At 43.2% G+C, this 14,788-nt stretch overlaps 1 protein-coding gene across 3 annotated transcripts in view; it reads right to left on the minus strand.

Annotated features, from left to right (window-relative positions):
- Vangl1 (VANGL planar cell polarity protein 1) overlaps nucleotides 1-14,788 on the minus strand; it is a 48,864-nt gene that overhangs the window by 20,454 nt on the left and 13,622 nt on the right. For all 3 annotated transcript variants that reach the window (XM_047519723.1, XM_047519721.1, XM_047519722.1), the window contains exons 3-4: nucleotides 11,305-11,437; nucleotides 6,718-7,325 (exon numbers count right to left, since the gene is read on the minus strand). In XM_047519723.1, the coding sequence (XP_047375679.1) occupies nucleotides 6,718-7,325; nucleotides 11,305-11,437 (741 nt within the window). The remainder of the gene's footprint in view (nucleotides 1-6,717; nucleotides 7,326-11,304; nucleotides 11,438-14,788) is intronic.

Raw genomic sequence — 14,788 nt, forward strand, 5'->3', positions numbered from 1 at the left:
GCAGCTCCGTCCCTGCCTTCCAACACCCCCCTGCCCCCGGCTCAACGGCAAAGCAGAATCTGAGCAGAAACCTTTAAGCTCCATCTTTAAGCTTGCATTCATTTTTATCCTTCTGCTTTTTTAGGGAGTGGGGGCAATGACTGCCAACTGCTGAAATATCTTTATTGAAAAGTAGTTAGAGAAGTAAAAAAACACATTTCTAAAAGCAACACTGTATATGAAACCATGTTCACAGAAACATGAGCCAGAAGCTCTGATGGTCATTTTAAGACACTTTCTGCTGTCACAGCCAATGGTTCTGGGTCCTCCGAGATCCCTCCCAAGACTATTGGTACCAGTTCTAAGATGGAAGGAGGGGCCTGGCCCAGCGTGACAGTCAGGTCTGATCAACCATGTGATTGCCAGCTTGGAGACCTTCCACTCAGAATCATAAACATAAGATTTCACAGGGAGCTGGAATGTCCTGGAATTACTACAGTAACTTTATCTTCCCTGGGAGACCTGCCCTTCTTCATTTTTAACTAGGAAACCAAAGTGCAAGCCTGAGAAGTAAGGCCCCCACTCAAGCTGGGAGGATGTATGCACGAGTTGGAGAAAAGACAAGAAGGGCTGAGCTGCACTTATGGATCCCACCGTTTCCTGGGGCTCCAGGTTCAAAAATTTCTAGTGTGCAAATATTCCTGTTTTAGCTTGAGCTGTCATAACAAAATATAAAAGATGGGGTGGCTTACACAACAGAAATTTATGTTCTCATAGTTTTGAGGGCTAGAAGGCCAAGATCAAGGTCAAGCCATTTGGCTCCCTTCCTGGCTTTCAGATGGACACCTTCTTTCTATGACCTCATGTGACCTTTTGCGTCTGTAAGGGGATGTGTGTGGGGTGTATGGAAATAGAGCAAGCTCTCTGGTGTCTCTTTGATACAAGGACACTAATCTTCAATTAGGGTCTCACTGACCTCATTTAATCATGAATATGCCCTTAGAAGTCCCCATTTCTAAATACAGCCACACTGGAGGTTAGAGTGCATATAAACTTGGGGGTGAGGAACATATTCAGTCCATAACAGTCCCTTTTTAACAGAGTAATAAAACAATCATGCACAATCCAAAACTTCCACAACTTGAAAGCACTCCAAGAATCACTCTAAAGCACAGAAGGTTCTGTGACTAGTTACTAGAACTTTGATAAAAGAGGTTCATGTTCAAGGACAATTTATGAGATATACTTGGTCTCAATGAATGGAGCATTCACTGGGGCTCAGAATGTAGCTCAGTGGTAGAATGCTTGCTTAGCAAGTGCAAGGCCCTAAAAAACAACAACAAGAAACAGTTAAAACCTGCTGGCTGAATTAGGTACAATGGAACTTAGCAATATGAAAACCCTATAGAGTAGGTCATTGTGAATAGGGGTTCCCCAGAGTGCAGCACATTGTGTATACTTTTGTGGGTTCTCTGCCTCTTCTTGCTGGTGACTATCAGTAATCCCTTTCCAGTGATGTCCATGAGTCTCCTGAAAGCAGATCCTACTCCTAACATGTTACTTCTGGCCTTTATAAGGTATAGAAACCAGTAATTAAATCTGTTAGAATTATATGCAAAAGAAGAATAAATAGATGGGGAATGTCAGCCTAAGGTGGTGAGTGTCTGCTACATTGAAACAGGATTCTTACTAGTCCCCACCTGTGTAGTTGTCACTCCTGAAATGTGGGTTAGACTGGGGCTTGCTCTAACGAGAGAATGTAGTAGGAGTAATACTCAGTCAATTCCAGACTTCAGCCTTAAGGGGTCTGGGAACTTCTAATTTGTGTTAGTGGGAACCCTGAGCTGCCATTTAAGAAGTGTGAGCGTCCTAATGTAGAAGCAACAAAGAGAGGCTACATGGAGAGAAAAGCCCCTCAAAATATAAGGGAAGGAAAAGAAGCATGACCCAGCTGAGTCACCATGAAGTGCAACCACACAGGGACCACCAGCAAGACCAGCAGAAGAACCTCCTGGCTGAGCTCAATCCACATTGCAGAACATGAGAAATAATAAAATGGTGGTTGTTTTAAGCTATTATATTGTGAGGTAGTTGTTACACACAATGGAGAAGACATCTTCCTTGAGATGTATGAAGCAGAGACAGTAAAAAGGTCCGACCAAGGCTCAAACATACTGCTGTGGTCCCAGGCTTTTTTCTCAACATAACAAATAAAAGCACCAATGAGCTAAGGAATGGACCACATAGAGCAGATGCCAGCCCTGACCATCCTCTTTATTCTGTCCACACCAACCCTGAAGCTAAAAGTTGAAAGAAAAAAGATAATGTGTACAATAGATAGCACCCAGCCTGGAACACAGTAGCACTCCAACAATGCTACCGGAGTTTGCTCATGTGCTGTGGTATGAATGTGAGCCCTCCATTCACAGGCAGAATGGTGGCCAGTTGGGGTCATTCTGCAGCCAGATCACTGAGGGCTCAAAACCTGGCTCCTCCATTACGAACCACTTGGGGCCTTGCAAGACAACTTACTTAACTCACCATGCCTCAATTTCCTCTCAAAAATGAGGATAACAGTGCCTTCCCCTCAGGATTATTATGAAGATTGAGTTGTACATTAGGAGCTGAGAAGGCACCTGGCAGAGTCAGAACTGTGGAACTGTTCACTGTTGAGGTTTTCTTTGTCTCTGTTGGTCTTCATCTCTGGTTCAAGCAATGACACCAGTGTCTACACTCCAATATTCATAGTCCTTTCCTTTAAAGATTTCAAAACTGGGAAATTCTTTTTTTTTTTTTTTTTTTTTTGTGGTACTGGGGATCGAACTCAGGACCTTGTGCTTGCAAGGCAAGCACTCTACCAGCTGAGCTATCTCCCCAGCCCCAGAATTTCTTAATTAGAATAATTACACTTCATTTTTAGTCTCTTCTCTATTCATCTGGATTTCTCTTCAAATACAGTCAAATCAAAATTCTCTAGTTCTCGGTGAAATGGTAGAAAAGTTAGCAAACTATTGTGAAAATGGGGTAAGATGGTGGGGGGGAGTGTACGGAAAGATACAAACCAACTATGCCAAGACCTCAGAGTGCTTCAGAAAGTACAGGGATGTGATGCACAGCAAGGCGCTGGCTCCTTGTGATCTTGAGCAGGTCCCTTAACCTGTGGCTCAGACCCTCAACTACAACAGGGAGACACTGTTACCTGACCTGCTCTGACTCCTGAGGTGGGGTAAAATTAAGACCAAACGTATTGAAAAACCTTTGTAACTTCTAAGGCAGGTTCAGAATTATCTTGATCTATTTATGGCACTTTACATCCTATAACAGTAACCTTTTGCATTTAAAAAAAAAAAAAAAAAAGATTTCAAATAAGCCCCAAATTCTACTCTTGCCAACAAGCTGGGCCACAGCTTTTATGAGAGCTAACGAGAAGCCTATTTTCCTTAAGAAACTAAAGAGTAGGCATTCTTTTGACAACTCTCAAAAATAGCTCGGCCCATTCAATGAAGCCATCTTTGAAAACAGGAAAAAAGAACTCCCCATCACTCTGCACCTAAGCCCAGTAGGTTGCTGGTGCAGCGAAGGCTTTGCATAAAGGGAAAATGGAACGGCCTGTCCTTCTGGTCCGGTCTGATGAAGACCTGCTATTCTAATGTCTGAGGTTGGCTCTGTGCATTCCCATGTGCCCTTCCTCCTGTCTCTATACTTTACAAAAAGGCTTAGAAGTTGTATTTCCAGCCCAGTGACTCTTCCAACCACCGCTGGGTTTGGATCAGATTTAGCCCAAGGATCAGTGGGTGACCGGGCCCACACAGTGGCAGAAGAAATGCCAAGTCTGCTGCAGCTCTTGCAGACTGGCTGTCAGAGGGCAACCAACCCTGCCGAGGGCTCTATTTGTGAGGAACGACATCTCTCCTTCCCCAGCCAGTTTTTCTACCTCATAATTCAGGGTCTCCACGTGAGGGACAAAAGGGACCATACACAGGGCAGGAAGAGGAAGAAGGGCTGAAAAGAAGATAATGAGAACCACTCAGAATGCTCTCTCCACCTCGGCTGCTGGACATTTGCTACCCCTTAAGTCTCCCTGGGGAGCTGGGGTGACTGGCTTCACTTTAGAAAGTAAAAAGGGGCAGTAGTTGGTCACAGTGAGAGTAGCAAGCCTGCGGGCCAAGTAGCACCACTGGTCTGGCTTCTCCCACTCAGTTCTACCCTGACCACTATAGCTATGTGGTGAGATCCTAGGACTGCCATCAGTTATGATTTTATACATTTTAGGGGCTGTTGTTCCCCTCTTGACCCTATCCAGATTTGGGGTGCAGATCAGCTTGACCAGCCTTACAGTGAGGAGCAATGTGAGAATTGATGGAGAGGCAGTCAGTCAAAGTACCCTGGACTAACCTAAGGTGTGAGAAAGGTATCACTCTTCCCATCACAGGTGAGATCAGCACCTACTAGGGATGAAAGCCAAAAACTCAAACCGAGGTAGGCCCCACTCCTGGCCAGCATGCTTGCTGCTCACATTCACAAACAGTCCCAAATGCTACTTATCTCCATTTGCCCACAGCAGAATTTCTCTCCATTGCTTCAACTTCTGTAAAACCTGTCCTGAGACAGATTGTTTCCTGGCTTGGTCACTACCTAAAATCTATCCATTGTCCCCATCACCTGTCTACAGACCTGCTTCACCAACTATGTAACACATAGCAGTGCGCTAGTCTCTCTCCAAGTGACTGTAAGCTCCCAGAGTCCTGATACAAAGAAGGCAGTCACCTAAGTGTCTCTAGAGCCCCAGGTTCTGGGCTCTGCACACAGCAAGTGCTTAACACAAATCTTCTGGTCATTTTCCAAAATGGAAAGAAAACTGCAATTAATATGTAGCATGACTTACTTGTCTTCAGAGCCTACAGGCATCTTCAAAAGGTTCAAACCACCAGATTTGCTGTGCAGAGCATGTAAATCAGACACCAGTTCCTTCTGAGGATCAATTAGGGTGGCAAGCAACCTTGAACACTAAATCACCCAGTCCTCAAGTGGTACGAGCTGAACCAGAGGGATGAAAGAGGTGAAACCAACTCGATGGCTTAACAAGTGTGACCTGACTCCAAACCAGGGCTGGGCCACCTACCTGAGCTCCCACCAAAACTATTTCAAAGTCAATTGTTCTGGTTCTCACCAAGGTGCCCTTGCTGACCTTGGCCACTTGGCCAGCTTCACTACTGCAAATTACACACATCAGCACATTGTGTCCAGGAGACAGAAGAGCCCAGGGGAGAGAGGTTTGAAGTCAGATATCTCAGGGACCATCTGACCATGTACCATGCTCCATGCTGGGCAGTGAGGAGGCCAGGAGAGTAAGAACTAGGTCCTGTCCTCACAGAGTTCATTGTAGAGGAAAACAGATGGAAAAATAAGCTATTAACACAAAGTGGGAGATGCCACAATGGGGCCATTAACTCAGTCCCAGCTTCGTGACATCTGAGTGAATTCTAACAATACTAGACAGATAATTTTGTACAAATTACTTAAATTTCCTAAACTTCAGTTTATCTGTAACAATGGGATAAATAATACCTGTATCACAGGGTTCTGTGAAGACTATGTAATTCATATGAAGCCTTATCTTTATTTATCTATGAAACAAGTGATGATTCTCACTCTTTTAGTTAACATAAAATCACTGGATTTTATGCATAGGTTTAATCTATGACACCCTAGTTGATTTCTAACTTTTTCTCATGCATATGTTTTCAAAACACTCAACCCTTACACATCTGGGAGTCTTTAACCTGTTTTTGATTCTTTATTATAGATTCAGTAGAGTGATCATATAATTTACTGCCCAAACCAGGATATCTCTTGAGTGTGGAAAAAAGGGAATGATTAGTAACTCCACTGGAACACCAGGGTGAAGCAGATGTATAATCTGGGGCAAAATGGAATTAATAGTCACTTTGTGCATTGCCCAGAAGACAATTTCAGGGTCAAGGAAGGAAGTCATCACCAGGCACATCCTTTCTGCACCACTTTAGGGAGCTGCCAACAAGTTTTGGGAATAGTCCTGACAAAACCTGTTACAGTTTGGATGTGAGGTGTCCCCAGAAAAGCTCATGTGTGAGATAATGCAAGAACATTCAGAGGTGAAATAAGTGGGTTATGAGAGCCTTAACCCAATCAGTGAATGAATTCCCTAGCAGAAATTACGGAGTGGTTACTGAAGGCAGGTAAGTTATGATTGGAGGAGGTGGGCATTGAGGCTGTGGCTCTAGGGGTATATATTTGTATCTGGCAAGTGGAGTCTCTCTCTCTCTCTCTCTCTCTCTGCTTTCTGATCATCATGTGAGCTGCTTCCCTCCAGCACACTCTTCCACCATGATGTTGTGCATCATTACCTCCAGCCCTGAGGAATGGAGCCAGTTGCCTAAGGACCGAGACCTCTGAAACCATGAGCCCTCAAATAAACTTTTACTCCTTTAATATTATTCTGTTTGGGTCTTTTAGTTGCAGCAGTGAAAAAGCTGACTACAATAAAACCTGACCTGATTGACCCCATCCAAAAATCCAGCAATCCAATGCACATGGACACCCCCACCACCTACACACACCTGCATGCACACAGCTCCTCCTGAAACCAGAAAGGAATCCAGCCCTGGTCCTGGCACGTGCATCTGTCATACTGATGAACAGCTATCTTCCTGAGGTGCCAGTTGTCTTTTCTGCCTCCTGAATGCCCCCAGTCCTTACCTCAGGTGTCCCAAGCTGTAGAAGCGGGACTCTCCATCAGTGGAGCGAACCACCTGCAGCGTGAACATGGGCTGCAGCTGCCTGAGCTCCAGCAGGACGATGGCCAGGTAATGGATGAAGAGGAGGGCGTCCACGAGGGAGACCGCGTATTGCACAATGCCCTGGTAGTTTCGGTCCCGAGAGTCCAAAATCCGGACTCCATAAAAAAGCCAATAGGAAACCACAAAAAGAAAGATGAGGACCAATAACAAGGCTCGAAACACAAACACCCGTGGCACGTCGGCTCTCTGCTTGCGGAAGAAAAGGGCCCAGGTTCCGATGAGCAGAATGAGGAGTTTGAATGACACAGAAATAAAGAGTCCCTCACAAATTGTGCCACAAGGTTCCAGCTCATCCCTCCACAGGATTGGGGGTAACAGGATGAAGGCAATGGGGGTGAGGAAAACTAGAAGTCCCAGAAACGAGGCGATGGTGAGGCCCAGGTAGCGTTTACAATCCAGCCCCACGCTGTCCTCCATGTCCTTGCTGATCCTGGCAATGTCCTCTTGGGATATGCTGTGCTCTGAGGTGCCTGTGATGGCCGTGGTGGTCTCTCCCCAGTTGTCATCCTGATGGGAGAGGTGACAATGAGGACAACAAGTCCAAAGAAGCAGGTCATTTGTAAAAGATACGAGAAGACAGTGTATGTGGAGGATGCACCCCATTTACCCAAATCTACACACTGGGCTTTATAGAAAATGGGAACTGAATAAACATGGAATACAGGAATTTTTTTTCTTAACTTTAACAATTTTCATTGAAATTTTCAACATGAATTATGTATTTGCTTTTTCTTTTTTAAAATTTTATTTTATATCATTTATTTATTTTATTTATTTATGTTTTGGTACCAGGGATTGAACCCAGGGGCACTTAACTAATGAGTCACATCCCCAGTCCTTTTTATTTTGTATTCTGAGACAGAGTCTTGCTAAATTGCTTAGGGCCTCCCTAAGTTGGAAGGCTGGCTTCAAACTTGTGATCCTCCTGCCTCAGCTTTCCCAGCTCTGCTGACTTCTATGTACATTTTCAAACACAGAAAAACATAATTAAATCTTTGTATTATTTGGGTGATTCATTAGCATAAAACTGATTACCATCCTCCACTGTTGGAAAGTTCCAAGAAGCTCTGGGTCTGGGGCTATTTGCCTTGCAATAAAGGACCCAGCTGTTAGATTAACCTTGTGAAAGATCACTTATAGAAGTCCCTGTGTTTTCCTCCTAATGCGAGAGGAGTTCTAAAGGCTTACAAAGTCCAAATTCTGGAAGTGGGGAATGTCACTGTACACTCCAACAGCTCTGGGAGCAAAGGGCATAAGAAGGGAACTTATATCACTATACAAATCCAAGCTCACCTGTAGCTGTGTACATGCATTTTTTGTTTGTTTTAAGCTCTGTATGATGTCTGCAAGACCCACTCAGGAAGCAGCAGTATCAAGCACTTGTTGACAACATTTTTCAGTGATCAAAGTAAGCAAATTCAAGGATCTATCTATGGCCAGAACAGCTCAGAAATTCTTTCCAAAGCATGCTTTCAGAGCAAACTAAATACCTAACACATACAAATAACCAGCATTATTATCACGGAGTTTTACTCTCTTGCTTTCTCTCTCTTTTTAAACTTCTAGGTAGTTGCTAGCCAGAGCAATCAGTCTATTCATTTAACAAGATCCCGTAGTTAGGGTCTCAAACATGCCTGCTATTTCACTGGCAGCTATGACTTCATTCCAAAGCACAATAAAGCAAGAAGGGACCAAAAAGTTACAAGAAACTCAAAGAGGTTTTGCCTCAGAGATTTGTGCATATGATTTAACTCACAAAAAGCAGTGAGCTGCAACAGAAGATGGGTAAAATGAGGATATCAACTTGAAATCTAGGTGAATCAGCTATACAGATCTCTCATAACTAAATAACTCCAAATCTAATAATGATTAAAAAACAAAACGAAATCACCCATGATGCATGAAATGTGCAGGCTAGGTTCAGAGACAGCAGTGATGGTAAAGGTCCCAACCTATATGAATAAACAGACCTTCATCTTGGGAAGTCAGAAGTACCACAGAACATGAAGGCCATTACTATGAACAGCCAGAAGCAGCCAGGACACTTGGACATCACTGGTGCAAGTATAAGATGGCAAAACACCTTTGGAGAACTGGCCTGGCAGTTTCACAGAAATCTGAGTATACCCTTAACTAGATGACCCAGCAACTCCATGCCTAAGCTCTACCCTCAATTAGAATGTATGTCTACAGAAGGTTTGTACAAGAATGTTCTTAACTGCTTTGTTCGTGAACAGCCAAAATGATGCAACTCCAATGTCCACCCACCGGAAGAACAGATAAAAAAAAAAAAAATGTGGTAAATTCATACAATAGACTACTACTCAGCAAAAATGAAAAAGAATGAACTGTTGAAACATACCAAACCGTGGATAAATGTCAAAATCATGCTGACTGGGAAAACAAATCATATGATTCCAATTACATTAAATTCTAAAACAGACAAAACTAATCCAACAGAGATAGAAATCAAAACAGTGGTTGCCTTGGAGAGGTGGGGATGGGGATAGGGATTGACCAGGAAAGGTCTAGGAGAATTATTTTCTGTGGTGAGAAGTGTGGTTGTAGAGGTGAATTCATCTGTTAAGACTCATTAAAATGTTTAAGATCTGTTTTCTCTTCGTATAAATTTAGGTTAATTTTTTAAAAGGAAAAAAAAAAAAAAAAAAAAAAAAACACACATCAGCCAGGGAAAAAGTCACAAATTCAAAGATGAACAAATTTTGCTTCATTGAAGGTTAGTTTGTAGGTTACAGGAAGCAACTATTTTGTAACACTCTTAATAAAGGCAAACACTGGCTTCCATATTTGTATCAGGGTTAATACAAAGTTGCAAATCAATGCTGAAATCATTAGTAGTAGTACCTTGTGATCATTTGTTGCCAACCACACTGCTCTGATTTAGCTGCTCATTTTTTTTCCTGCCAAAGAGTTACTAAATCTCCTGTCCAATTTAAGAATTTGTACACATCTGTGTCTAAAACAAAATATAGGTATACAAATATTTCTCTGGAGCCTGAGGTTTTTAGCACAAAAAGGAACTAACTCCTCTAATCCAATCCTCCAGATTTTCAATGAGGAAAGCAGAGGCCCACTCCACTTGGTTGCCCAGGGTAATATAGCTATTGAGATATACAACCTCTGAATGCTTCCCCCACCACATCATCCTGCTATAAACATCAACAGCTTCCCAGCGAACACACGGTGCACAGAAGCTACAAACAAAGAGATGCCTTCATGGCATTTAGCATCTACTTCTAGGAGGAAGCTAACTCCTGAAGCACTTAAGGAAGGTTCATCTGTCTGTCCATCCATCCATCCACCCAACCACCTTTCCAGAGCCAAGGCAAGCAGTGCAACACTTCTAAAAGCACCTGCTCATCACTGAACAAACCCCACATTCAACCCACAGCTGCATTTGGGATCCCAGCGTACCATGTGTGCTCTAAGGAACTGCCAGTTCCATCCACATATGTGACTTTAAAAACACTTATCTCTGTGTACCTACAGGTGTGTTCAGATACATGCTGATCTGTAGCCCTCTATCTTTACAGTTGTGTATGCACACTTTGTTTTGTTTATGTGAGACAAGGCTGGACACGTATGTATTCCAGGAGGTGCAGAGGTTGTGCAAGCATGCTTCTGAGTCTAGCTCACATGTTGATTTAAGTCAAGCAGGCTGCCAGACAGGGACCCACAGAAAAACCTACATAATGTTTTCAAAAAAGTAATAAACTGACAATATTTCAAAATTGGGTGATTTCCTAATCACCCTAATGCCTGGCCTTTCTTAGACACAGTAAAACCCTGCAACACATAGTCCCTGCATTTCTGAGCAGCAGGAAGTATCTGTAGTTGAGGGAGCTGCTGTCCCTTATTAGAGGAAACACCCTCTCCGGTTTGTCACAGCTCCTTTACTCCATCCCAAGACCTTCATGCTGAGGTACCACAAAGGCCACTACCTCCCAACGCCTGCTTGAGATATTTCTGTCCCTGCTCTTTGATCCAGGGGGTATCTCACTCATGGCTGTTTTGCTACCAGGCCTGAGCATCTGGCCCCTGGATTGTTTCACAGGTCCAGGAGTCCATCTGGGCTGTCCTAATTTCTTTTCTCATCTTCCCAACACTACTTAGGCTTGATGGAGAGGGAGTTTCCTCTCCATTTTGGAATGAGTCTTCAGAGACTCTAGCCTGTAACTTTTCCCTCCCCTGCCCTGTCGTCAGCAGTTCTGGCTTTTGTCCAACACCATTCAAAGCAGGCCAACCAATCACACTTCAGAATAGTCCCAGAGCTACCCAATGGCAGGACAGGCTGTCCTTAGACCAACAAGAAACCACAGGACATAGATAAACTAATTAACATGCTAGAAAAATAAAGATTAAAACCCCAAGAGAACCTATTGCAACAAGACTTAGGAAAACATTTATAGAAAGGAGACGTGGTCAAGGGGCAGCAGTGTGCTTACAGACCACCTTTGAGCCTTACCTGAACTTCCTCCGTCCGAGTAGAATCATTTGCCAACAGGGGCTCTCCGGTGGGAGCTTGAATGGTGACAGATTTTTCAGACCCTCTGCCATCTTTATTTCGGGGTGATTTGTGTCTCTCTCTAGTTCTCTCCCTGGGGGAAAAAAAGAGAGAGAGAGAGAGAGAGAATGATAACAGCAAGCACATTCAGACCATGTTAATTAACTTCTGATTCATCAAAATACATTATACAGTTCATTAAAATTTTTTTTCAAATCTTTATTTTACCTATTTATTTATATGTGGTGTTGAAAATCAAATCCAGTGCCTCACACATGCCAGGCAAGTGCTCTACTACTGAGCCACAAACCTAACCCTATACATTTCATTGTGAATTTAGGAAAACTGTATACACACATACACACACACACACACACACACACACACACACACACAGCACCAATACCCATCCATCCCCACCACTGCAAGGAGTAAAGTGACCTTTACCCCCTACCTAGTATTTTCTTTCTGCCATTCCAAGACCCAAAACAAAGAATGTCACATCTCCTCTATCAACAGTGATCTTAATTTTCCAGAGCCTCAAATTGTAATTTTTTAATTCCTGAAACTAAGGCACATTTTATTGTAATAATTACTCACTGTACTTGGTTACTTGGTTATAATTTTCCTGAACTAATTTTCTCAGGTTTTACTGGGACACCACTGCAGTATATCTAAGCTTTGTTCTATCCCCCCAAAAATCTGGGACACATCGTCACCCTACACTTTTTGGACAAGAGAAGAAAGGAAACTCTAAACCAGGACAGAGAATCATTTTCTTCTAATTCTTACAAATTCAAAACTAAAAGTTAACCCCACAGATTCTAGCTAAACTCGAAGACACCCACAGAAACAAAGAAAGCTAGGACACATGACACCCTGGGGTGTGTGTGTGTGTGTGTGTGTGTGTGTGTGTTCAGACCTCCTAAGTAGAGCAGGCTGCTGCATACTTTCAACCCAGATGAACTTTTCTGGTTGGTCTTCCACACTGACTGAAAGGGTACCCTGCTGTATGGGTCAATCTTGAAGTTACAAAATGAATCATTCACTGTGGTCAAGCCCAGAGGTCACAATCTGGTCAACAACCACCTATGGAAAGTAGCACTCTAACCTCCAGCTGCCAATGGTGAATCCAGGAGCCACCAGCAAAGAAACCCCTTAGTGGTCAATGGTCAATACGTTCCCTTAGCCTCCAGTCCCAATAGGTCACATGACATCAGTTCTCCTTCCTATGACCACTTGCCCTCATTCCCAAGGTCTTCCAGGCAAGACAAGGACAGCATTGCACATTCAGGTTGTGCAAACAGTCAAATCTTGATCTGCCCCTACCAGATGTGCAATCTTGCACAACCTCTAAAACCTTAGTCTCCTCATGTTGGAAATGGAAACAATGAAAATACCATGTAGATAATGTACATAGTACCTTATTAGTACATAGTAGCCATTATTGATTACTGTTATAATTATATCATTACTATGATTAAAGACCAAGAATGGTATCTTGACTTTGTGAAGCACAGTATGTTACCTAGGAGAAAGACAACCATCAACATACCATCTAACTCCTGTCTTTTCCACATACAGATCTTCTATTAACCTACCATTTAGCAACAACAATAACAAAACAAAACAAAAAAACACTAAAAAGCAAAAACTGCCACATGTAGATTTCATGTCAAACTTGTACCTTATCATAAGCATTGGATAATTCTTTCTAAGAGCCAAGAGGCTCCCAGGGCTATGGAGGATCTTTCAATGACCACAGTTCTATCCCTAGAATATAACTAGGAATAGGCAGATTCTGGTCAACTCCTTGTTTCAACCAGGCAACTAGGAAAAAGCCAAATAAGTGGAGAATTTGTTTGTTCACCCAAAGATGTAACAATGGAATGCCAATCATCTTTTTCCCCATTCCAATTTCAAAGCACTTTGCTAAGTGCTCAATAGTTTCACTCAATCCCAGCAATAACTCTCTGAGGCAACTATTACTGATTCCATTTTACAGATGAGGAAACTGAGGTTCACAGATGTTAAGTGACTTCCCAAAGGGGTAGGAAGTGACAGAGTAGTTTCTGAATCCAGGTCTGTTGCCACTACCTCTATTCAAACCCACAATGCTACAGTGTTTTAAAAAACAACTGGAAGATTTTATAGCATAAAATTCCTAATGCTTATCTTCACACTCTCAACACTTGTCAAAACTATGAACTATGCCTTTGAAGATACTACTAAGAGTCCTGATTGTACTGTTACCGTAGATAGCACCAAGTTGTGTGTCTAACACTCTGAGTTGTCTAATACGATCATTTCAAAAGTTACTCCTTTGAGAAGCAATAAACAATGTAGGAGAAATCCCTCATGTATGGCCAGTTTTCAGAATGAGTTGTCAGATGAGGGCCAGAACCATTTTTCTGGTAGGTCCCATCTGCAGCCAGACAGCTTCCTTTCTATCTTACTCCATTTCCATTTTCCCTTACTGCTGTCACATTTATCACTGTCTCGGCCATCAGCCAAGTCACATGCTTACCTAACCCATCTCTCTATTCACAAGTCCCAAGGGTCAAATCCTGTGACAGCACAAATTCCACTGGACATCAAAATCTTTCACTAAGTGCCAACTCCTGAATCCTGAACACCACCAGGGCAGAAAGCAGGTGGGGAACCACCCAGGGCTGGAAAGACTCTCTGCTCTCTCCCAACCCCCAACCCACCCAGCCTGGCTCATACAGGGCCAAGATCACCAGATATGGAACAACAGTCTAAACTACCCTGGTAACACTTGAGGAGAAATAGATAAAAACCTTTAACCTGATAATTTGAGAGAAGTTCCCCATCCTCCAGAGCCAGAAACCAGTGCTTCTCAAACCCCAGTGTGCAGAAAAGTCACATGGGGTGCAGATATAGGTAGATTGGCAGGCCCCACCATCAAGGGATTTATCTGGAAGGGAGTTAATAGGAAGCCATATTTCTCACCAGCTTCCCAGGTGTTCGGGATGTAGACAGTCTTAAGAAATTGTCCACAAGATTCTCCCACCAACTGGTCCTCAGAAAGGGGGCTGTTGGAGTGACTGCTCAGAGAGTATGCTCCTGTGTGAAATGCCTTGCACACGGTAGGGGCTCCGTACTGGTAGTATGAGGGTATGCTCAGCTGTACCATGATACAATGCACAGTGCTTCCTTATTCAAATAGTGCTAAGTAGGTGAAGGACACAGTGTGCCATCGTGAATGAAGGCTGCCCAGAGCTGAGAATCTTCCAACACAGGATGTTATGGTTTGGATATGAGGTGTCCCCTACAAAGCTCCTGTGTTAATGCAAGAATATCCAGAAGTGAAATGATTAAGTTGTGAAAGTCATTACCCAATCAGTCCATACTAGACTAAATGGACTAATGGTTTTACTGTGGGCAGGTGGGGCATGGCTGGAAGAGGTGGGTCACTAGGGGC

Source organism: Sciurus carolinensis, chromosome 1, assembly GCF_902686445.1.
Source record: "Sciurus carolinensis chromosome 1, mSciCar1.2, whole genome shotgun sequence".
In the NCBI taxonomy this organism is placed as follows: Eukaryota; Metazoa; Chordata; class Mammalia; order Rodentia; family Sciuridae; genus Sciurus; species Sciurus carolinensis.